The following is a 25,494-nucleotide window of genomic DNA, read 5'->3' as shown; positions in this document are numbered from 1 at the left end:
GAAACAGAGGTCAAACATTCAACAAGCTACGCCATTAAACTTTAATTTGTTAAATGCTAACTTAAAATTAGTTTTAAGAAATCTGAAAAAATTGAACAAAATGAAGTTATGAACCAAAAATTTACAAATTTACGAACCAAATAAAAATCTTTAATATACTACACTACAAAAATCTCATAAACAAATGATATTCGGTGCCAAAGATACCGGTACCAATATTCTTCAAATTCTTGGTATTGATACTAGTATAGGACTGGTTGGTTCAGTGTTAAAGACCCGTACTGATATTGAAAACAAAATTCAGAAAATACTGGTATAAATAAGTACCGGTGCTTGCTTATCCCTTTTAGTTTAACCCTTTTAGTAAGGATATATATGGTATCCTTTTAGTTATTATAAAAAGATATATTTGGATATTTTTTTATTCTCCATTACTTTCCACTAGTGTGTTTATATATATATATATATATATATATATATATATATTCCATTTATTAACTTATTATTATCCGAACAAACATTCACACACAATGCCTTCTTCTTTCTCCAATATCTTGTTTGACACATCCTCTTCTAACCTGGTAACAAACTTATTATTATTATTATTATTATTATTATTATTATTATTATTATTATTATTATTATTATTATTAAACTTTTGCAGCCATTGCCGGATGATTTTGGCCACATGTATTTAAACAACAAAACCACAAGTTGGCCGATAATAATCCAATCTGCAAACGGAGGGTATTCTTGGAAACTAAAGATTAAACGAATTAGCGACGAGAATTATTGTTTTTGCGACGGTTGGAGTGATGTCGTTAAAGATAGTCAGTTGGTGTTTGGTGATTTTCTTTTGTTTCAGCCACTTGATCAATCCACCTTCAAGTTGTCAGTCTACGGTCCAGATTGCCGTGAAAAAATCTTGCCTCAAAAAATTAACGGTGGTGATGAAGAAGATAATAATATTAATGATGAAGATGGTGGTGGTGGTGGTGGTGATGGTGATCCTGTTTTTGTGGCGATTTTGACGGTGGCTCACAGAAAGTTTTTGGTATGTTATTGTTTTTTAAATTTTGTGTACTTAGTTAGAGGTGGGTAAAAGAATCGGCTAATCGAACTTATCTGAAAATTAAACTGAAACTGAACTGGTTTGAAACTGATTATGTAGAAACCGGCTTGGAACTAATTGGTTTGGAACCAGGTTGTAATTTTCTCCATTGGGAACCCGGTTCCAAACCGGTTAACCGAACCAAAAACTGGTCAAAACCTGAACCGAAACCGATTCTAACCTGGTCGGGAAACCGGTTTCAACCCGTAGCGAAACTGATCGTAAATCGTTTTTGGCTTTTATTGACCCAACTGAACCGGTTTTGGGTTTTAAACCGGTTTGTGCGCCTCTAGACTTAGTGTTGTAGAAATTCCTAAGCGCTGGTTGGGCGGTGGGGTAACGACTAGCGATTAATCAGATTGAAATTTATATGTAAATTTTAATTTTCACTGATTTTGGACAAATGGGGATTAATCGGAGGCCAGACGGTGGGGTAGCGACTGGCGATTAATCGAGGAATAATCGGCGCCTAGTCGGGTTTTTACAACACTGGTAGTTGTCGTTGTGGTGGTTGGAAAACCTCCCAAAATGCCCGGGTACGCTGCTCCCAGGGCGTCTGGAGCGTTTCCTACAAAACGTCGGGTGTGGGAGAACTTTGGCCAATCAAGGTTTTCTTTGCCTTCACATTTATATTAAAAAAATTAAAAGGGGGTTATTGGGTTTTATACCACTGCACCACTTTATATAAAATGCCTCATTGCAGACTGGGATGCTACGGCCTACAGGTTGCAAAACGCCCAAGGTGGGGCTTTACCACTACACATGGTCTTAAGGTTGTCATGGTTCGGTTTAAAACGTGAAGCCAATTATCTGTTTGGTTTCAAAGTCGTTTTTTTGAATCTTTTTTTGGTCGGTCAGTTTAGAAAATTTTTAACGGTTTGGTTTACGGTTTACACTCGAAACCGGTTGAAGATGTCCGGAGTGGACTGGACATAATATTTTATATAATTATATAGTTATTTTAGGTGTATACAAACTAAAAAAGAATAAAATAAAACAAATTCAGTTAAAGCCCCTAACTTTTTATAAACCACATAATATTTTAGCTAATTTTTTGGTTACAAATTATTTTGGTAACCCAGACCAGAAAGAAATATAAACAATTTGGATGACTGCAATTGTATTCGAATCCAATAAGCCAAAATTGTGAAACTAAACCGGAGCTAGACCGCTGCTAATGGTTTGGTTTGGTTCAGTTTTAACTTTTAACGGTTCAGTTTTGGTTTTTGATGATAAAAAAACCATTAGTAAAACCATTACTAATGGTTTGGCTCACAGTTTGACCTAAAACTGTCAAAACCGGACCGTGAGCACCCCTAATCATTATCATACGGCCCCTGAACTTAGATAATTTCTTCTTGTTTATTTTAACGAGTTACTATGTTTTTAATCATGAAGTTTTAAAACAATGGTTACACGATTTTCGTTCTTACCTTTTTATAAAATCGATTAACGTTTTAATATGTGAACTTTAACAGAGTAGTCATACGGCCCTGAACTTTAATAGTTAATTCTTCTATAAGCGATTTACGTTTCTACCCCTCTATTTTAGTAGAGTTATTAGTTTAGTAAAGTTTTTTTTTCTTATTATTTTTGAGCAAATATTTTTTCTTTTATATTTTTATATGTATAATTATTATTTTTGATTGATTTATTTAACTTTTTATAGTTAAAGCTAGTTTTACAGTCGTTTAGGTTCTAGATGGTCTATATTAATTTATCGATATACCAGGTAATAAATATATTCTTGTATATGAGATTCTATGTGGATGTTTGTTGATAACATTTTTGCATTTTGGTAATATTAGCGATTACCAGCAGAATTTTCAGAGTTGGCGGGGATAGATTCGGAAGGAAGCATGACGGTGAAGACTCTTGATGGGAAAGAATGGGTTACGAGTTTAAAGTTGGATAAATCGTTTAGAATTATGAAAAGGTACCTTTTGTCGGCCGGTTGGCCTCGTTTTCGACGAGCAAACAAGTTATCAGAAGGAGATGAGTGTGTATTCAGGTTTATTAGAAGTGAAGGTAAGTTGCTGCTAGCAAAACTCACCAAGAACAAACGCCCGGTGAGGCAGCCGCACCCGTCTGACGAATTTTCGGAGAGGAAGGGTGTGAAAAGGGTGAGAGGGTAGAGGTGAGAAAGAGACCACTGGGCGGATGTTGTTAAATCCTTTGAACTATAGTCTTTTGTAACTATGATCATGTTTATGCAATTAGGTTGCTTGTTTTTGTTCTTGTTTTCAATGGGTATTTAGATTTAACATGTAAATATGAAAAAGTTTTAAGAAAAAAATAAAGGTAACACAAGGTAAATATTAGCATGAGATTTTTTGGCCAACAATCCTAAATATGTCTACTATAAACAATACCTTCTTCATTCCCACTTCAACATCCCGACCCTTCTTCGGTAAATGTCAATACTGTTTCACCACCATCCACCGCTTCTTCGGTAAATGTCAATACTGTTTCACCACCATCCACCGCTTCTTCGGTAAATGTCAATACTGTTTCACCACCATCCACCGCTTCTTTGGTAAATGTCAATACTGTGGTGATCGCCAGTCCGCCACCTACAATCCATTTTCAAGTCATATTCTTCTCTTTGGGATAAAAAAAAACTCTACCTAAATCACCATTAAACATGATTATTTCTTCAAGCCCAACTATTTTCCATCTATATCAGTTAGGTTTTGAAAAACCTGTAATTCTATCACCGCCAAAACCATCATTTTTCTTCCGGTGAACTCCACCTTTGATCTTATATCTTCTGTTTTATTCACCCTCTAAAAAAAAAGAAAAAAGAAAAAAACTACAATATATATATTCTTTTGGTTCATCTACTTCATCTTTGTTTTACATATTCAACTTTATCCAAGATTGGACTTATACTACGGTCATCCATTTTACGGAAGCGTATTAAGGCAAATGAATAATTCAAGATGATAACAAAGAAAATCAAATCTGTCACATTAATCACAGAGAAAATGAATAACGCTCTTAAGGATTTGATTTTAATGAGGCAATTCTCTATATGCCAAACTAGACTGTGCGTTGTGTTTCCCATTATTCGTTATTTTATTAGCGCTAAAAAGGGCTAAATCAGGTGGTGTCCACCCTCAATGCACCACTAAATTTTCCCCTTCTTTGTAATTTTTAGTTACTCTATAACGCGCAAGTTATATGATTGGTTAGTAAGACGTCATGCCTATATGAGATTGACGTGGTGCTTTAACCAGCAATCTCTATTTATCCTATAAGACCATTCGTAGTGGCAAAGTTATGTGGCGCTTTGAGCCCATAATGCATGGGAACACCCCCCGGGTATTATGGGTCGCATTTTGGAGCTCAACGTTTGTACATAACATGAGGTTGACTCGAATTTTGAGGGTTTTGTGAGAGAGAGGAAGAGAAAGGGAGAGAAGAGAGGCATTTTTAAGACATTTTTTCACTACACCCACTTTTTACAAAATGCTTAAAAGCTGACTAGACGCTATATGACACAAAATACCTTGATACACCTAGTTTTAGTTTTAACTATGCATTAACACATATTCTTAGCAAAGATGTCTAACATATACACGCCATTGGCTATTATTGTTGGCGGTCAAACCAATGAGAAAAATATTCCACATAAGCTTCAAAAGCACCATTTTCTCTCTTAAAAAAGAAACATCACCATATATTTTGGCAAGATGTTATTACACTTTTTTACCATGTTTAATAATATTATAGTTTCCATCGCATCTATTATGGCTCAATGGTAGAGTATTTATTTTACTAGTGAGAGGTAGGGGGTTCAAACCTCACTATCACCAATTTATATGGAAGATATGAGGGATGACCTTGACTTGCCAGGGTTCGAGTCCTGATCTCACCCGGTTTTACCGGCTCCTCGCAATCGTGCCGTTTGGCGGGCGTGGAGGTCGGGTTTTATTCGGGGAATCCCTCAATAGATGGACCGCTAGGGGCTCCGTCCGTCCGGACTCGTGGCCGGCTTGGGCTACCTTTAGCCAATGGGGGCCGCATACGGAATACTCGGCGTTACTTAGTTGGTGTTCAACAAAAAAATAATAATAAATAATTTTAATAAATATTAAAAAAATAAATACTGGCAAACAAACTACCCTTAAATTTTACAAAAAAATCACTATATTTCTCCATTCTCTACTCATAACCACTCACAACCTCACTATATAATTTACAAAATGTCATCACAGAAATTTAGGAGATTGATTGAGAATGCTCAAACACCGGTGTGTTAAAGCTGATTTGGCAAATGTAAATATGTAGGACACCACTACCTTTCATGGGTTAAGGGTGTTAAAAACAAGATGAGTTAAAATGTTAACGAGCTTTAAATCCTCGATACTCATATACAATAATTTAAGAATTACTTTTAAATTAAATTGAGAGAGTTAACTGAGGTTAAAGATGAAGTAAATTTATGTAAAGTGCGTGATATGACACGTATGTGAAGTCAAAGGTTATGAATATATATACCATGATATAATGTTACAATCAACAAAATATTACTAGGAAAATAAGAAGCTACAACTTTAAAAAATCATAAGCTAAATCCCTAAATTCGGATATTTGTTATTAACTTATTTTTATGATCATCTCACCTACAAAACCGGGATTCATTGATCATACCACTCTTAATTTGGTACCTATAGATAAACATTATATATTAACTTACCATATTTATTTTTCATAAATATATCACACAGTATATTTTAATTTGTTACCTATAGATAAACATTATATATTAACTTACCATATTTATTTTTCATAAATATACCACACAATATATTTTATATATTTACTTCTCCGAATAAAAATCTTTCACAAAACATTCTTCAAAATTCAAATGCCTTCTTCATTCTTCAAGATTCTGCTAGACCCATCTTCATGTAACTTGGTACTCATCTTCTTCACAAACTCTCAATTTCTCTTTTTTTATTAACAAATTTTGTTTTATTATTATTATTTTTTTTTTTCAGTCATTGCCTCCTGATTTTACCCACATGCATTTAAATAACAAAATCACAAGTTGACCGATAATAATCCAATCTGCAAACGGAGGGTATTCTTGGAAACTAAAGATCAAACGAATTAGCGACGGCGGTTACTGTTTTAGCCACGGTTGGGATAATGTGGTTAAAGATAGCCAGTTGGGTTTTGGGGATTTTCTTTTGTTTAGTCCAGTTGATGAATTGACATTTAAATTATCAATATATAGTCCAAATGGGTGTGAGAAAAAATCTTGTACCAAAAAATTGGCGGCGGTGACGGCGGCGACAAAGATGACAAAAATTATGCAAAGAATGAAGATCCTTGCTTTACGACGATTATCACTGACCCACGCAAGGCTTTTGGTAAGGTGTTGTAGTCTCTATATTCGTACTTTTATATAATATAAAGAATATAAAGGAAATGATAGATAAAACAAAACATTATTAATTCTCGGTAATTGAGAAAAGAAATATAAAACCTAATGAACACTTCTATATTTTCTATAATATTCAGAGGCTTATATTCAACTCTATATAATTTGTTGTGTGTTTAAAAAACAATTATCGTGAGTGTATATAGTGAGGAAAACTATAAAATAAGATTTTGTGAGTATGATAAAGATAGAGATAAAAGATGCGATATGGAAAGTACATATAATTTAGAAAAAAATTTGTGTTTTTAATCAAATTTTATATAAAAAGGTATAGAATGTGTTTTTAATCTTGATTTTACTAATTTAACATCTATGTATGTTGGTAATATTAGCGGTTTCCAAGGGGATTTGCGGAGTTGGTTGGAATAGATGATGAAGGAACCATGACGGTGAAGAATCTTGGCGGGAAAGGGGGTTACGGGTTTGAAGTTGGATAAGTCGTTCAGAAGTTCAAGAAGGTACTTATTGTCCCCAGGATGGCCTTGTTTCTAGCGAGAGAATGACTTATCGACAGGAGATGAGTGTGTATTCCGGTTTATTAGAAGTGAAAGTAAGTTGTTACTAGCAAAAATCACCAAGAACAAATGCCAGATGATGTCCTGCGATGCTCCGGTGAATAAGGTTGGTGTTATGTTTTTATGAACCATATTAACGAGGCTAACTTGAATGTATAACTTATGTCGCATATATATCGTTTATAATTATGTATGTGAGTAACTAACTAGTTGTGGTTACGTTGGAAACATGTTTTATTATTTAGTTTATTTAAAAAGACTACTTTTTTAATCTAGGCTATCGCACTCTTTAGATTTGGAGAGTTTCGTTGTCCCACTCTGGACAGATTAACTGGGTCCACGCTGACTTTAGAGTTTGCCTTGGGCGTTCCCCCGGGAAACCATACTGCCGGCTGCCACTTGACAGATGTTGTGCCGCCACAAGAGCATAATTCTCTGGCGTAGCACACGGTGTGACGAAAACTCATGCTCGGGATTTGAATTAATAATCTCGTAAGGCTTAGCTTAAATCCTTTATTACGATAATCCTCCAAAAGTGACACAAATATTAGCTTATTTGTGTTAGGTTTAAGTGTTTAAGCAATCTGAAGAAAGTGAACAAAATGAAGTTATGACCCAAATAAAAACACTATAAATTTACGAACCAAATACAAATTTTAGATATACATTACAAAAATCTAAAATATTTCAATGTCCCGACTTAATTCGGTAAAAAAAAAAAGTTTGATGACCTGACCCCGTCTGATAAAAAGAATGTGACAATTCAACATTTTTCTTATCAACGGCCAATTTGGATCATTGATGAACCACTAGCCCATCCGATCATCTTCAGTTCTCGAGCATAACTCGGAGACCACCCTCATAAGAAAATCGCTATAGTTGAGAAACCCTTGTTGAACCCCACTATTTTTTTTTGTCTTAAGTAGTACGTGAATCTATAACCTTCTTTTTAAAATGTCTTTGAGTACGTCACCGCAACCAGTTAAACCTGAAAATAAATCTCTCTTGGTAACCATCGAAACATGGAAACTAACACCCTTGAAAAAGAAAGAATTATTCGTACAGATTATGTTGTATACAATGGCTGTTAGTGTATGACTTTTTGTCTAGGGGGAACCAAGGAGAATAATAGTTAATGGCTATTCGTGTATGACTTCTTGTCTAGGTGGAGCTAAGGCCTATGAGAATCACTTCTAGACATGTCATTTCACATGTGCTGTAAACAAGTCGAGTAAGAGGCTGAATAGGCTTGAGCTCGGCTCGTTTAGAATTATCAGAGCTTGAGCTTAAGATCCGCTTGTTTTGACCTCTTTTTCTATAGCTCGAGCTTGGATTGTAAGTGGTTTTCTTAAGTTTCGGCTTAGCTCGTTTATTATTTATTAATTACATTATATATGTTTTTATTTATTTTTATGTATTTTGAGAAAAACCTTAGACAAGCCTAAGCTTGGCTTGAGCTCGTCTACCTTAAGCGAGCCAAGGTTCGGCTCGAGTTCGAATGTGTAGTGTAAAATTAATACATAGAAGTTCGAAAGAGGTAAAACATAAAATTACCCAAAGCTCTTTAAGGATCAACGAGCTGATACAAGTTTCACGTACAAGGCTTGAGCTTGAAAAAGCTTGGCTTGTTCAGAGCTTTTTATTGAAACAAGCTCGAGTAGCTCATGAGCGTTGCACCATCTTGGCTTTGTTGTCGTTCGGGAAGACCGGCGTGGAGCAAAGCCACGTCGGATGACATGGGGCGAAGCACAGCCTCCGTTAGGCGTGTGGGACAAGGTAGCTAAGGTTTCCGCAATCATGAGCCTCCATCGGGAAGGTTGCGGTTTAGTGGTGGTAACGACACGATACCCTCCCCTAAGGGAGGGAGGGGTGCTACTCTCAAGTACCTCAATATTCATCAATCTCACATTGTCATGTCATTTACACTATCTACTACCTCAAAACCACTTAAACAACACGTAACTCCTCTCAAGTACCCTCAATCCTTTTATTTTATTTTTATTTTAATTTTAATTTTAAAAAAGCAAAAATAGACAAATAAAAAAAAGGATATCATAAATAAAATAAATAAAAACAAAAATTCACTTTACAAAAAAATAATAATAAAACTTTCATTAAAGTTCAATATTTTCATAAAGAAACAAAATAAAAAAAATTAGTAACTAAATGACAAACTAAAAAAAAATTAATAACTAAAAGACAATTAAATAAATAAAACATCTCTCTCATCGGGTAGTAGTACCCGTTTTGAGTACCCGAAATCAACCTTAAAACACTGGCGTCGATGATCACTATATGGGTACCAACTCACAAACCAGGTACCCGCGGCGCCCCCACCCCTCTTAAGACATAATATAGTCATAAATAATCAAAATCAAAACTACAAACAAAACATTAATTGTCACTTTCATAACATAATGACAAAACACTTGTGATACTAAACCGGAAAGTATTGACTACATATGACTGTTACTTTGTCACCTTGAATAAACATTATTTGTTACTTCACAACATTTATTTTTCAGTTACACAAACTTTCAGTACTCATGCAATGAATTCTTCTTTCTACAAGATCTTGCTCGACCCGTCCGCCCGTCACCTGGTATGTTCTTCGTTCGAATCATTTACAGACCTAATTTACTATATTTTATTATGATACATGGTGTCCTTTTATTATTTTTTTTTTTAACAAAATCATAAAATTTTTACAGTCATTGCCACATGAGTTTGTGAGCAAGCATTTGAAGAACAAAGTCCCACATGCTCCAATAATCCGATCGGATAACGGACGGTATTCGTGGCGGTTAAATATCAAATACATTGGTGATAGTTATTGTTTCACCAATGGATGGAACCTTGTGGTTAAAGAGAGCCAGTTGGGCTTTGGGGATCTTCTTTTCTTTCAGCTGGTTCATCGAACCGCCTTTGAAATGAAAATCTATAGCCCGAACGGGTGCGAAATTACTTTGCCACCAAAAAATGAACACGATGATCCTATGTTTATGCCAATTCTCACTAATGGATACCGAAGTCGGTTGGTAAGATTTCATTTCAAGTTTATCGAATTTTTGTGTTTTTATTAGGCCTGTAAAGGATCCGAACGTTCAGTGAACTGTTCAGCAAGAAGTTCGTTTATTTAATAAATTAACGAACATGAACATGAACACATGCCATGTTCGTTCGTTTATCTTCGTTAGTTTACGCTTGTTTTAGTTTATTCGTTTATGTTTGTAAATATATTCGTCTACATTTTAGGCACATTATCATTTAGTTTAGCTTCAATAACTTTTTATGTCAACACATTCTGGTTTCACATTTACTTTTAATTGGTTTTACTGTTTTAGCTTAGTTATATTTGTTCATTTATGTTCACTTATGTTTGTTCGTTTGCCTTTGTGAACTGTTCATTTATACTGTTTATTTTCTTAATGAACGAACATGAACATACTTCGTTTGTGTTCGTATGGTTCGTTTACAAGCCTAGTATTTATACATAAAGGTGAAAATTTTTATTCATTTTTAAGTTGAAAAGTGTGAAACTAAGTTACACTTAATTGATTTTACTAACTTAACATTTGTACTATTAGCGGTTTCCAGAGGAGTTTGCAGCATTAGCCGGAATAAATGGAGAAGGAACCATGACGGTGAAGAATGTTGATGGAAAAGAATGGGTTACGGGTTTGAGATTGGATGCATCGTATAAGACGAAAAGGTATTGTTTGTCTACTGGGTGGGGTAGATTCTGGCGAGAAAATAAGTTATCGATAGGAGATGAATGTGTATTCAAGTTTATTAGAAGCGAAGGTAAGCTATTACTAGCAGAAGTCACCAAGACAAAATCCACCTTTAAAATGCCAACCTATGGACCGCATTATTGTGAAAAAACTTTGTTACCCAAAGTTGAGCATGATGGCGGTAGCATTGATGAGGATGATGAAAACGATGGTGATGAAGAAGAGAAAGAAGATGATGATCCTGATTATGATTATGTTGATTATGGTTATGCTAATCATGATTATGTTGTTTATGATTATGTTAACCATGGTGACGACGACGACGACGATGAAAAGAATAAAGGGAATGATGATGGTGATGATGATCCTTTCTTTAGGCAGCTTCTCACTAAAAGCTACAAAAATCGGTTGGTAAGATTTACGAAAATTCATCTTAAATGTTTTATTTTTTACTTTAAAAAGTTGTGATTACATCGAAATAGAAGGAAAACGGGTAACATCGGTACCCCTTTTTGAATTGCAAAGCTCAATCATAAATTAACCACATTTTTGTGTGATTATGCATAAAGGTGAAAACTTTGATTCATTTTTAAGTTGAAAAGGGTGAAACTTGGTTACATTGGATTTTACTAACTTAACATATATGCATTTTGGTACCTTTAGCGGTTTCCGAAGGAGTTTGCAAGGTTGGCTGGAATAGACGGTGAAGGAACCATGACACTGAAGAATGTTGATGGAAGAGAATGGGTTTTGGCTTTGAGGTTGGATCATTCGTATAGATCAACAAGAAGGTACCTCTTGGCATCTGGATGGAGTAAGTTCTGGCGAGAAAATAAGTTATCAATAGGAGATAAATGTGTATTCAAGTTCATTAGAAGTGAAGGTAAGCTATTACTAGCAAAAGTCACCAAGACAAAAACGGTCGAAGTTTTGGTGAATAAGGTTGTGAAAAGGTGGTGAAGGTCATGAACATAGTGGTGATGCGAATATGTTGACGTCCACCTCAGCAAAATGCGCTTAAGCGACTATATATGTTGACATCCCGCCTTAGCAAAATGCCACCTAAGCGACTATTTGACATCCACTTCAACCAAAAGGTGATGCTATGTATTTTTCTCTTTTGAAACAATATCAAATTGTTAAAGATAGTGTTTGAATGTGTTAATGTAATTTGAAATTATGATTATGAAGTTTTTGTCGGTATGGTCCACCCGCTCGAAACGAAGAGCATATAGACGACGCCATTGGATATGCGAAGATAAAGTTGTATGAAACATGAGTGGATTACGCGGTTTTGCTCACAACGTTGTCCTAGAAACCGTTAAAACCAGACCATCAGCAATTTAACACGCATACATTATAATTAATATGTAGCACAAAAGAAACAAAAATTTTGATTAAAAAGTAAATAAGAATATTGAGGTATTACTTTTGAAAGTAAGAATAATTTTTATTTCAAGCCCAACACCTAAACAATGTACCAAAACTACATTAAATCATCATGTTTTTTTTCCCACCAAGAAAGTGAAAATCTTTACAGTTTTGTACTAAGGTTGCCACTACTATTCCAACCTTCTTGAACTTGAACAGAATATTGCATATTCCATAGAACATCTTCAATCGATGGCGCGCGCACATCGTGTCTTCATTAAGACAGTTAATTGCTATTTGAGCCGCAGTTTTCATTGACTCGTAAGCAAATGTTCCTCTGATTGATGAATCCGTCACCTCTTTGAGTCTCGTTGGTGACTCGGTCAAACCAATTTCTAGCTGAAAATTCCCAAAAAAAAAAGAATTGCTTTGAGTTATGTTTTAACATAGAGTGATTAAGATATGTTGGATAAGTGTTTACCTCGTCTTGAGTTCGGTTATCTCATCCTTTGAGTCGACTGGTTTTCCTGTAATGAGTTGCAAGATGATGACACCGAATTGATATATGTCGTCTTTTTCAAGATTTGTAGCCCTGTAAAGTGAGATATTAGTTTACATGGATTCGAATATTTGACGGATCTTGCAAAATGGACGGGTCAGGTAATGGTCAAACAACATGCTAAGCAAATGACATACCTTTGAGTAGTTTGGGAAGCTGTATCGTGTCCGTTTAAAGGACTCTCAGAACCGGTCTGCTAACAGAAGAATAATTAACATAAACAAGAAATAATCAACTAAACAAAAATGAACCAAATCTAGAAATAATGAAAAAAAAAACATTTGAACAAAATAAATATTATGAATATTGTAGGGTTGCCCCTCTTATGTATCTTATTTCCAAGCTTCTAGCCCAAAAAGAAGTGTTGTAAAAATTGTTGGTTGATAGTCGGGCGATGGGGTGGGGACTAGCGATTAGTCGGGATTAATTGGATCGGACTTTAATGTATAATCTTCAGTTTTATATATACATGCACACATTTTTATATGTAATTTTCAGTTTTATACATATACAAACACATTTTGACTGGAAATTGACTGGAAGTCTGGAATCTCGTTGAAAACCGCTGATTTTTGCTAGAATCTCGCCGGAAACCGTTAATTTCTGTTGCAATCTTGCCGCCGATTTTGGCCACAACCACATCACAAAAAGCCGATTAAGTCTGACTAATCCTGATTATGGCCGGATTTGACTATTAACCCAAAATTAATCAGCAAAAATGGGAACTAGCGATTAATTAGGGATTAATCGAAGCATAGTTGAGATTTTTACAACACTGCCTAAAAGCTACTTACACTAAAATAAAGAGTTACCTTTGATGGTAATGAAATGTTGTAACTACTTATTTTCGCGGTAAGATTATCATCCAACAACACACTTCCAATCTTCAAATCATTCCCATAAATCCCATGTTGAGTTCCTGTGTGCAAGAACTGAATCCCTCTAGCAATTCCCATTGTGATTCCCATTCTATGTGGCCATTTCAATATTTCTTTCTTTCTCCAATCTATAAAAAAACATATTTTTATAAAAAAAAATTAAAACGAGCTCTAAACAACACATTTAGAAACCATAATTAGCTATATATTGTACCTGTAAGATGATCTCTCAACGACCCGTTTGAAACATTTTCAAGAACCACAAAAACAGTGCTACCCGAGTTGGGATGGTCCACGTACGAGACAATGCAATGACCAAGAACACTCACTAGATGCCGATGTCTTAGTTTAGAGACGACTTCCATATGTTGTTGCAAAGTTTGTGCTGAGTGTTTTTGTTTTAACTTTAAACATTTGATTAGCACGGTCGAACCATCCCTTAACCACCCTTTATAAAGCTACAAACCGAAAAAAATAAATAAATTAACAAATAAAAATGGATTAAAATGATTTTGAAGAACACAAGACTAGAGTTGCTTACTTGTGCTTGAGATCCTTCTCCCACCAAATTCATCGGTTCAAAGTTGTTTGTTGCGTCCTGGATTTCTTCGAGTGTGAATACGGTGTATGGTGGTAGGCCTAGAGCGGCTGTTCTCATCGTTTGTGGTCTACGTCCTGTAGAACATCATGTTTTGTTTATAAAATGAGTCGATTTTAGTTATATCACTTATATGTAATATATGTAACATGAGTCACATGACTTAATTAGGTTGTATGAAATAATCAAAGTTAGATGGGTTGAAAATTAGTTATTCTAAATATCCAAAAAAAAAAAACAAAAAAAACACACACAATAATTAGATAATCACTTTCAAAAGGCAATATTAATACTCATAAAATAATGGGAAGTAGCTAAAAAGAAAAAGTTTCAAATAATGGAAACTTTCCATGTTCAATGATTAGTACACATACCTGTTTAAAGTTACTATAAAAGCAACCAATTCTGAGCAAAAGTCTTATTGGGTAACATGTTGTTTGAGTTGAGATAGATTAAAAAATGCTAAATTATTTGTATATTTTGTAAGTATGATACATAAGACGTTTATGTAACTGGTTACGCGACTCTCTTTCTAACTCTAATTATCTGGCTAAAAATTAAGGGTGAGCAAAAACCGATTAAATGAATCAGAAAAACCTAACAGAAATAACTACCCCAAACTAGTAACTACCGGTTCGGTTATCTAGAATATTTCGATTCGGTTTTGAATGTGCCTCACTCTAAAACATAACCGCACCAAACTTGTTTGAATATTTATAATTGAGTTTATGACAAAAATTCATTATTTTGGGCCAAACGGTTAACAAAAAAAATTAGCCAAAACTTTAGGTCTAAATTCATTACTTTGAATCAATTTATTTCAGGCCCAAATTCATTAACTTTTACTAATTTTTTCAGACCTAAACATTTCAAGCCCAAATATAAAATCAAAAACCAACCCGCAACCAAACCAAACCGATATGAAAGACCGGAAAACCAAACCGAACGGTGTTCTAAAACCGAAAAATCAAAACTTCGATTTTGATTCAGTTTAAACCCAAACCGACCCTTGCCCAGCCGTACTAAAAATAATTATGCATTACAAAAAAAAAAGAAAGTAAGAAAAAGATTTACCATCTTTGGGTATACTAGAAGCATTACCACCAACATTTTTATCCAAAGCAAAGCTATCAGATCTGTACTCTTTTACCCTTTTCTCCAATCTTCTCCTATAAACACCCAAAATTAACAACCCAACTAACCCTGCAATTCCCACAATACCCCCAATGATCCCAAGCACAAGCCCAAGCTTCACAGTTTCCTCTTCTTTCTTGCTTTCACCATTTTTCTTTCTGGGCATCACTGCAATGGCATCCTTTTGACAAAACCTATAAGGGTGTTGATACTTTGACCCTGAGTTGGTCAAACAGTTCCACATACTAATCACTGTCCTATTCCCAGAGCTTACACCAATGCAAGATGGCAACTTTCCAATCAAAAGATTGTTGGAAACATCAACAAATATTAATCTTGATGTGCATGTTAAGTTTGTAGGCATTGCACCACTAAACTTATTGTTTCCAAGATTTAAAGATTTTATTGAGTTTAGTGAAAAAACAAGAGGTGGGATGGGACCCACAAGTTTATTTGAGGAAAGATCAAGACTTTGGAGGTGAGTAAACTTAATAATATCATTTGGGATCTGGGATCTTATTGAATTGTTGGATAGTGTAATGGACACAAGATTGTAACTCAAAGAAGGGTATTTTGGTCCTAAAAGATTACTACCAAGATCAAGATTTTCAAGATTTTGTAACCCTTTAAGATCTGGAACACTCCCGTTAAACAAGTTGTGTGATAAGTCAAGTAAAGTTAAGTTCTTGATTAATGAAATGGAAGATGGGATCTCACCATTAATGAAATTGAAACTCAAGTTTAAGATTTGGAGTGACTTAAACCTATCAACTTTTGGTGGGAGTGTACCCCATAACCCTAGGGACACAAGTGTCAATTTTTCTAAAGTTGAGAGTGTTGTGAGGATAGTGAAGAGAGAATCAATGGAAAAAGATGAAGAAAGCTTTGAGCTTGAACTTGAGTTGTTTGAGTTGTGTCCTATGATGGTTAACTCAATTATGTGGTTACCTGAACAAACTATCACAAGATTTGGATTTGATGGAAGATAACAGAAGTTGGTCCAGTTTCCCCAATCTTTAAGGACTTGTGGGTACTCAAGTTTTTGTTGGGCTTGTAACAAGATTCTTGAGTCTGCTGAGTTTAGTTGTGAGAGTGAACTAGGAAGAAGAAAGATGATGAATAAAGGTATAAAGATTGGATTTTTATGCATTTTATGCACCATTTTTGGTTTGAGCAAATCTTGAAAGGTGAAAGTTAAAACTTTGCATCCATGGTTTATGAATCTTGATCTTGTTTTGGATGGTTTGGTGATGTTGGGATTTTTGTAATGAATGAGGAGTTAATGTAAGTGAATATGTGTAAGAGTGATGAATTTAATGTTTATGGAGATGGGTTTATTGGGTTACAGCTAAAAAGTGTTTTCTTTTTTTTGGGCAAAGATTAAAAGTTTTTGCATGAAATTTTGGGTTGCAAAGAAGTGGAAAATGATTGAAAAGCAAAGCTTTTGAGAAGAATGTGAAGTGTTAGAGATTCAAAAAGGCTAAAAGCCAACATGGCTTGTTTCTATGTCTATCTGTATTTTGATATGTTATTGGATAAAAGTTTTATATGAAAATATGAATATATAATATTTAATCCAGGTTCAGATTTCAGTGAGAATTTAATAAGTGTGTATGTATTTGGATTTTTCTATAAAGTCTAGTTATTTCATCAGAAATATGCTAGGATGTATTGTTTTAAATGTTTCAACTAATATTTAATAAGACAAATTTGAAAAATAATATATTGAGAGAGATGCATCTTCCAAAAGTAAAGAAGAGTCTGAATCTATACTTAAGGGTGTTTGGGAATGCTTATTTTTATCAACTTATAAATTATTAATTTTTAAAAAATAATAAGGTGTGTAGGATTGTTTTGATGTGAGAGGGAAAAGTTAATAAGTTACATTTTTGTAACTTATTAACTTATTGAAAAATTTTAAGAAGATTTTATAAGGAATCTCAAACACCCCCTTACTACTTACCAGTTGTTACATCAATCTATCAAAAGCCTTAAAACAACAGTTTGAAATTCGGAAAAAAACTTAATAGAGTTAAGTTTTTTTTTCCAAACGGATGTTCAATAAGAACAATTAGTGTGAAAGTTGGGGTTCATGACAGCTATTTTCTTATATGGATATTATCAGCTATATCAGCTAACTGTAAAAAAATTATGAAATTATTAAAATTCAATTTGCCTATTTTAATAAGTTTTATTTGGATTTTCCTATAAAGTCTAGTTATTTCATCAGAAGTATGCTAGGATGCGTTGTTTTAAATATTTCAACAAACATTTAATAAGACAAATTTGAAAAATAATAAATTGTGAGAGATGCATACTTAAAAGAGTGTTTGGGATTGTTTATTTTCACTAACTAATAAATTATTAATTTTTTGAAAAAAAAATAAGGTGTGTAGGATTGTTTCGATGTGAGAGGAAAAGTTAATAAGTTACAAAAGTATAACTTATTAACTTATTGAAAAGTTTTAAGGAGATTTTATAAGGAATCCCAAACACCCCCTTACCACTTACTAGTTGTTACATCAATCGATCAAAAGCCATAAAACAGTAGTTTGAAATTCAGAAAAAAAACTTAACGGAGTTAAGTTTTTTTTTAACGGAGGTCCAATAAGAACAATTAGTATGAAAGTTGGGAACGATGCCAACTATTTCTGAGATAGATATTATCAGCCAACTATAAAAAAAATATGGGAATGTTAAAATCCAATTTGCCTATTTTAATAAGTTTTATTTGGATTTTTCTATAAAGTCAAGTTATTTCATCAGAAATATGCTAGGATGCATTGTTTTAAATATTTCAACTAACATTTAATAAGACAAATTTGAAAAATAATATATTGTGAGAGATGCATACCTTACTGTAAAGAAGAGTCTGAATCTATACTTGTTAGTTGTTACTGACTCACTGTAAATTATTTAATGGTCACCGTGATCGATGTAACGCTTGTGGTACATGCTATAATACGCGCTATAAATGAACCAGTCCAAACAAATAATTACTTAATACATACGACATTCGTGTATTATACACTGATACGTAATCTTTTGTGTTATTCTCGTAACAAGACTAACGGGTACTTTGTATTGTAAAATTGTAAAAATACACCGAATACTCATTCAGTCTTGTAATGATTTAGTTGTTGCAAAACTTATTAATTGTATTAAGATAAGAAAGTCGTAAGAGATGCTTTATAATTTATATTTTATAATTAAGTCGATATTTTTGGTGAACTAGAATTCTTTCTGACACTTGTAATCTATAAAACATATAATATGTGAAATTTTGATCATTGATGTAATTGATCGACGAACGAATGACAGGCCAGAGGGATGGGCTCATTCGACTAATCAGTGATCCCTGGGCTAAGAAACTTTGATTTATATATAGACTAGGTTTTATTCCCGTATTACGGGGATTGTTTTACATTTTTCATTCTTTGATATTTATTTTTTGGATTTTAAATTTCTTTATTTTAAGAAAGTTAAAAATATACTTAACCCATGTTTGGGATTCCTTATTTGCACCTCCTTTTGACTTATATAAGTTGTTTTTGATAAGTTACTCCCTCCAAACTTATCAAAACCTCCTTTTTCCTTCTTTAAAAACTTAAAAAAGTCACATTACTCAACATATTTTAACTTATAAAAGTTAATAAGTTACAAGAAGGAAAAAAAAATAAGGAATCCCAAACACTCCATTAGGGTTTGATGATAAAAGTGTTTAACAAATAACTAATATGTTATAACCCGTTTAAAAGATATCTGGATTTGATAACCCATGACCAGCTTATTTTTTTTAACTATAAAATTGTTTCTTAATTATAAATAATATCTTTTTTTTTTAAAATCAGATATTAATTTTTAGTATATCCCTATTTTATAGGATTTTCACATCAAATATTTGATAAGATTAATTTTTTAATTTAATGAGATGTTATAACCCATTTAAGAGATATATGGGTTTGGTGAGACCTATACCTATGAATTCGGGTCAAATGCATGAGAAGCCTCCATTTACAAATAAAGCAATCTGGTGGCTTGAGATAATTTAGAGATCAACCAGAGAGCTTTTAAAGGCTTTCGTTTATATATATTATAGATTATAGATAGATATTTTAATAAAATACAACATAATTCAAATTATTTTGTTTTTGTTTGACCAAAGTATATAATTTATAAAAAAATGCATATAGTTTACATTTTCCCCGGTTAAAAAATATTACCATTCATGGGTGATTAAAATATTTGGGCATGACGGATTAAAAAATCTAAAAATTGAATAATGCATGGCCATATTATTCTGCCACAATGTGCCAACTAATTCCATTTGCTACCCAACTTCAATATCCGCACTCAATACTTTATTCCTTCCAATTTTATTAATAGAGTTGCATAAATGATTGTGATATCTAACTATACATAACAATCTTTTTTTAGTATTTATTTTTAATTTGATAAATAATAAGTTTATTGTAAAAGAAAATTTTATCTTCTCATTCCTATAGTGATACTTATATCATAGTTTACATTAACCTTATTATATTGTATTTGACTCTATATATTGGGTCAGAATTGAGATGATATGGTATGATATAATATTTCATAATGTTTCGTTACCTATTCAAGATTTCAAGATATATCATGATTGTTTGCATAGAGTTCAACAATGTCACAGTAATTCATGAAATCGTTCATGAGGGCTAACTTGTCCGATGAATGTAGGTCCGTCCTAAAAACCAATCTTAGATTAAAGAGACTATAATGCTAGTTTTAATAATATTTTATAGCAATTTATCGACAAATTGAAGATACTAGAATGCTCACGAACTGACATGTATAATTTATGCTTTCTCTCCTCCCTCTTATATTAATCTTATGTCCTCTCATTCTCTTTCCTTCACACTAGTTCACAAACCCGTTCGAAGTGCTATAACTTATAAGCAAACACACTCTTCTTTCTTGAGAGAAATATAACTACTTTTAGAATTGTGTAATAATATATAAAGAATTTATAAAATGTTTTAGAAAACTATATTACATCATTTCATTTATAGACCTTATTACTACTATATAATAAAATAGGAGTTTGGTGCCGCTAAGCCCTTATTGGGTCAAGTGGCGGCATCAGATTGGTTCACTTCATCTTGATTTTTTTTATTTTGATACCATAACGAATGTAATGTAAACATGTCGAACACCAATTTTGTTTTTATCCCGGTTTTGTAACGAACGTGACGGAAACCGACCAAATTCACGTAGCCTCACCGTCTAGGACCGACAATTCTCGGGGTTTGACGTCATTCCATTGGTCAACCTCAACTTTCATGCACTGTTTGTATTATTGCTTTAGTTCCGATACCCTTACAAACGTAACCAAAACCGTCCGAATTCGCATTGGCTTACTGTCGCAACACCTGAGGCTGACAACGCCTGGGTTTTGCCAACACCACCATAACGAACGAAGCCAATACCTACCGAATTCGCGTCCGCAACTCCCAGTTTTTACCAATCGAATTCTCCGCGCAACACGCACGGAAAATCAGTGTCGTTCCCATTAGACCTTTTCAATATGCTAATTTTTCATTATTTGAAGTTATATGAATGTCACTATTGTTTCTGCATTTATAGATTAATTTTCGTGTTGGCATCTTATCAAACTTAACTTGTGCCAACCGAACCCACGTTAATACATTGCCGCAACACGAAAGTAACATAAATAGATGAATACTAGTTACTATATATATATATATATAAAGAAGAACTTTGGTGCCGCAAGTGGCCTATTGGGTCACTTGGCAGCACCGTATTGGTTGACGAATTTTGTTTTTCTTTTTTAGTTCATCTGCCATAATAAACGTAATAGAAACCGACCAAACGTCAAAATTTTTTTTGTTTTAGTTTCTGTACCATAACAAACCTGAAAGAAACTGACCGAGTTTGCATAGACTCACGCCCTTATTTAAAGCCCATGACCGACAACGCTCGGGTTTTACCAATGCACAAGTTTACCGACCCCCCCCCCCCCCCAAATGGTCGTTGGTCCACCTCAATTTTTATTTTTTTCGGTTTTTAGTTCTGGTACCGTAGCGTACGTAATCAAAACTGACTGAATTCATGTCAAGTTACCGCCTCAATGATTAGGAGTCGGGACTGACAACACTTGGGTTTTTACCACCGCCAGGGTTTGCTAACCAAATAAGCATCGTCTTTAATATTTTGTATTCTTATATGTTAATGTTTTTATATATTAATTTGATGAATTAATTTTTTGGGTTTTAACGCTCAAATTTTACCAATGGTGTCTATATCGTGACGAACACAGCCAATACTGACCAATTTCGTGTCGACACATTGTCGTAACGCTCGGGTTTACCAATGCACGTTTTTCAATGATTGAGTTTTGCCAACTGTCCCGAAGCAACGCGCCAGGTTGACAAACTAGTTTAATATATTTATGACTCTTAGGATTGCAAGTAAATGATGTATTATATCACCAAGGAGTTAATAGTAGGAACTAAAAGTCAACACGTTTAACAAGTGAATCACATGCAGAGGATACTAAGGCGGTTCTTATGTTGACTCGTTCTGTTTGGTCGACTTATGGCGTAGACATGCCGGTGACTCGTGGCTGCATGTGCCCATACATTCTCATTAACACCAAACTTCCTTTATTTATGTGTTTTTAATACAATTTATTATTATTATTATTATTATTATTATTATTATTATTATTATTATTATACCACTTAAATCATCTCCATACCCGTCAAGGCGCGGCTCCAATGCTCAGAGTAGGGTTGTAAAAATTCTGACTAGACGTCATTAATTGCTAGTTGATACACTACCGACTAATGGTGGATTAATCGTTATTTGGTCCAAATTGAAAACTTTTATATATAAAATTTGGTATATATATATATGTATATCTCAAAAATTACATATAAACTCCAATCCGATTAATCCTCATTTCCTACCTCGCCACGAGAATAGCGCCTAGCGACATGTACAACATGAGAGAGATGATCATATATGGGTAAGTCTCATCATAAATTATTATCTACTAACAATTTGATTGATAGCAATTCTAATGCTTAGTTTTGTTGAAAAAACAATCTCACTTAAATGGAAAAAGAACTTGGTTTATCCAATCACAAACTCTCACCCACTCATCAAATAACTGATGTGAAAACAACATGATGCAAAATTGGTATTCATAGAAGATCTACAAACAAGTTTTTTTACATTTTCTTTGCATCTCCAATTTTGCGAAGAGTCAATAATGATAGTTTTGATTATTAGGCTATGTGTGTTGTGAAGGCGCCACGAACACCACGCCAAGCATCTTTTGTTAGGCGTCGTGGGTATAGAGCGCTATCACAATAACAGGGCTATCAAAGAAATTGTTGGTTCCACCCCACTAACAACCAAATGAATTACTTATTTAAACCAATCAAAAAAATCCACCTAATCCGCTTTACCAATTTATTTATTTATTTATTTTAAATAGTTTAATTATTATTTTAATAGGATGGTAACTAGTTATCTCACAACGCTTAAATTAACGAATTGCTAATTATCCCACGTAATGATAACGTGGCACGATAACTAGCTTTTGCTAGTTATACCACGACACATTGCTTAAAAATCCAATTAAAGTTCCACTCCTAACAATTTTGGATATTTTATTGTGATTTAACCACTAATTTAAGATTAGGACGTGTTTGGTAGTTGAAATATCAACATCGGCACCAAGTACCATAAATTGTGACTTGGTACTGATATTTTTTTATCCAAACATGCATCACTATAAAAGGTCCTTGCAACGAAATTTATCACCTACTAGTTTCGTCGCAAATTAAAAATTAAATACACACTAAACATGTCTTGACTTTCTTACCCTAAGTGATTTTTCAAAAATCAGGCAAAAAAAGGTTTGGCTTAACGCCGTCCAATGAAACAAAATTTAGATTATTAAAAGCTAATATTTTAGAAAAAAAAAAAGAAAAGAAAACTCATAATTTACCACACAGTCTTACTTTTTTTCTTTTTTTCTTTTTTTCTTCTTTTTTTTTTTGGAAGGGTATACCATATATACATCCTTCTATACCATACAGCATCTGCATTTTATGACCTAAAGGTATCAACTTAAATAAATAAATTGATTATACAAGATAACTAGATAACGTTGTATGAATACATATGTTTTTCATATTACATATATATACTAGGATAATAACCCGTGTTACATACGGGTGAAAAACATATCAAGAAACAATATAAAATGTAAAAAACATATTCAATCATCACAAATATTTGACATAAGTTTTTTACTAGCAGATATTACAAAGGATGTTAAACTATGTCTATAAGATAAAAAGAAAATACTTTATAAATAAATAATTCAGTAAATAAGGAATAATATAACATAAATGAACCATTATACCTGAAAAAAATAATAAAAAACACATTAGTAACAGATTTTGTAATATTATTTGAAAACTAAGCTTACAAATAAATACCAGGTTTAAACTTATATTTTCTCCCGTGTAGCGTTTTCATTCAAAAACCTTTTGAAACAAAAAATGTCGGGTTTAAAAACCGTAACTTGCATTCAATTCTCCTGTCATGAAATAATAATAATAATAATAATAATAATAATAATAATAATAATAATAATAAGAAGAAGAAGAAGAAGAAGAAGAAGAAGAAAAACTTACAGATTGATCCATGAGGACCATCTTCATCAAGAAGTCCTCGTTTGGAGTGTTTATTATCCTTGACGGTCCATACTCTCAAAACTCTAACCTTAACTGTGGATGGAGATGTTTTGAGAACATGAATTTCATCCAACATTGTAAAGTTTTGAACCTCCATTGTAATCTGTTTTAAATCAAACAATAAAAGACTTTACTGAAATAATTCGTTTAAATATAAAATTTATAATTAACAGTTGAATAACTTATTTTGTAAAAGCTTCAAAGGCAGAAGATTGTCTTAATGTGGAAAATGCATCTATGAACGGATGTTGTTTGGATTATGAAACCGACAAATCATGAAGAACCGGCTATAGATGAGGCAAAGAATCTAGTTACAAATGATGGGGAGCGTTATGATTTTAGAACAAAGCATGTGTCTTTCAAAGAAGAAACAATGAACAATTTAAACCTAGTAAAGTTAATATGTTTTATAATCCTAACAATAATTAGTATAATTGTAACAACTCGGGTTTTTCCAACGGACAAACTTATATCCATAAGCCGACCCGTCTTACGTTCGGGAAAAAAATTTAACAACGAAAAATAAACACGTTTATCGAGACATTATTATAAAATTATAATTGTTTATATATTTATATATAACTTTAGAAAATGAACGTTTTTTACCCGAATATAAACTTTAACCCACTATTGTTTCCATCTCAAATCCTCAAGGACTAAGAATGCAATTTCTATATAATCTTTATGATCCATTTACCAAACCCGTACCCATGAACCGTTAACCCAAATCTGTGACCCATTTAGCTTGCTTGAGCCTCAATTCTGGTCATAAACTTGGAACTTGATCGTGCTTGTGATTGCTCTTGCCATAAACGGCCTAATCATCACAGTCAATTAGGAAATAAAATCTTACATAATACGTATTGATATATTGTTTAAGCCGACCGAGACCTAAAATCGATTATATATGCTAGGCTTAACCATAATTCAATTAATCTTGTCTTCGCACCCCTTAGTCCAGAGTCAACATAACCCCTATAGTTAATTAGATTATCCTCGTCGGTGATACCTCATTCGTCATCGTTCTTGGCCGCGGGTTTAGGTGTTCAATTAACCATCAATCAGACAGCGTTAAAGGTAATTATTTGTATGAGTAAGATCTTCTTGTTGTGAATCATGATAACCCTTACACTGATTAGGCGAAAATTTAACGGATTTATTGATTGATGATCTAGGGTTTCATAATCAATTTGGGTTTTATCAGTTTCTGTATTTATAATTTGTTTTCGTTCTATAACCAGCTGACACACTAGCCCAGTTGGCTAGTGCTTGTGTGCTTGTTTCTGTGCTGGTCAACAAGTCGCGGGTTCGAGTCCCTGTTGTGACCGTTTTTTTTATATATTTTATTTTCATTATTTTAATGAT

The 25,494-nt window shown here is 33.4% G+C and overlaps 1 protein-coding gene and 1 pseudogene across 2 annotated transcripts; one reads left to right on the top strand and one right to left on the bottom strand.

Moving 5' to 3' along the window:
• The first annotated feature begins 8,742 nt into the window (after window positions 1-8,742).
• On the top strand, window positions 8,743-11,878 carry LOC143598948 (B3 domain-containing protein REM6-like). Its single transcript, XM_077077031.1, has 5 exons — window positions 8,743-8,854; window positions 9,604-9,680; window positions 9,790-10,116; window positions 10,666-11,223; window positions 11,476-11,878. Exons 1-5 carry the CDS (start codon window positions 8,743-8,745, stop codon window positions 11,770-11,772), a joined length of 1,371 nt encoding a protein of 456 aa, XP_076933146.1. The 3' UTR covers window positions 11,773-11,878.
• A 399-nt stretch (window positions 11,879-12,277) lies between these two features.
• LOC143598951 (putative LRR receptor-like serine/threonine-protein kinase At1g14390) lies at window positions 12,278-16,502 on the bottom strand (annotated as a pseudogene). The gene is made up of 7 exons (XR_013147216.1): window positions 15,293-16,502; window positions 14,162-14,295; window positions 13,835-14,078; window positions 13,555-13,748; window positions 12,880-12,935; window positions 12,665-12,775; window positions 12,278-12,610 (listed from the first exon to the last, which is right to left on the bottom strand). The product of XR_013147216.1 is annotated as a putative LRR receptor-like serine/threonine-protein kinase At1g14390 (transcript).
• Window positions 16,503-25,494: the final 8,992 nt, after the last annotated feature.

This window comes from Bidens hawaiensis, unplaced genomic scaffold (assembly GCF_021521415.1).
Source record: "Bidens hawaiensis isolate Kalapana, Puna unplaced genomic scaffold, B.hawaiensis_p1.1 tig00051305_1, whole genome shotgun sequence".
Lineage (NCBI taxonomy): Eukaryota > Viridiplantae > Streptophyta > Magnoliopsida > Asterales > Asteraceae > Bidens > Bidens hawaiensis.
The sequence above is the reverse complement of the archived record's forward strand: the minus strand, read 5'-3'. Positions and strand labels throughout refer to the sequence as shown.

Coding starts and splice junctions, on each gene's coding strand:
- LOC143598948 (XM_077077031.1), top strand. CDS start 8,743: ATGAGCGTTGCACCATCTTGGCTTTGTTGTCGTTCGGGAAGACCGGCG. Junction 8,855..9,603: donor CGTTAGGCGTGTGGGACAAG/GTAGCTAAGGTT, acceptor TTTATTTTTCAG/TTACACAAACTTTCAGTACT. Junction 11,224..11,475: donor AAAGCTACAAAAATCGGTTG/GTAAGATTTACG, acceptor TGGTACCTTTAG/CGGTTTCCGAAGGAGTTTGC.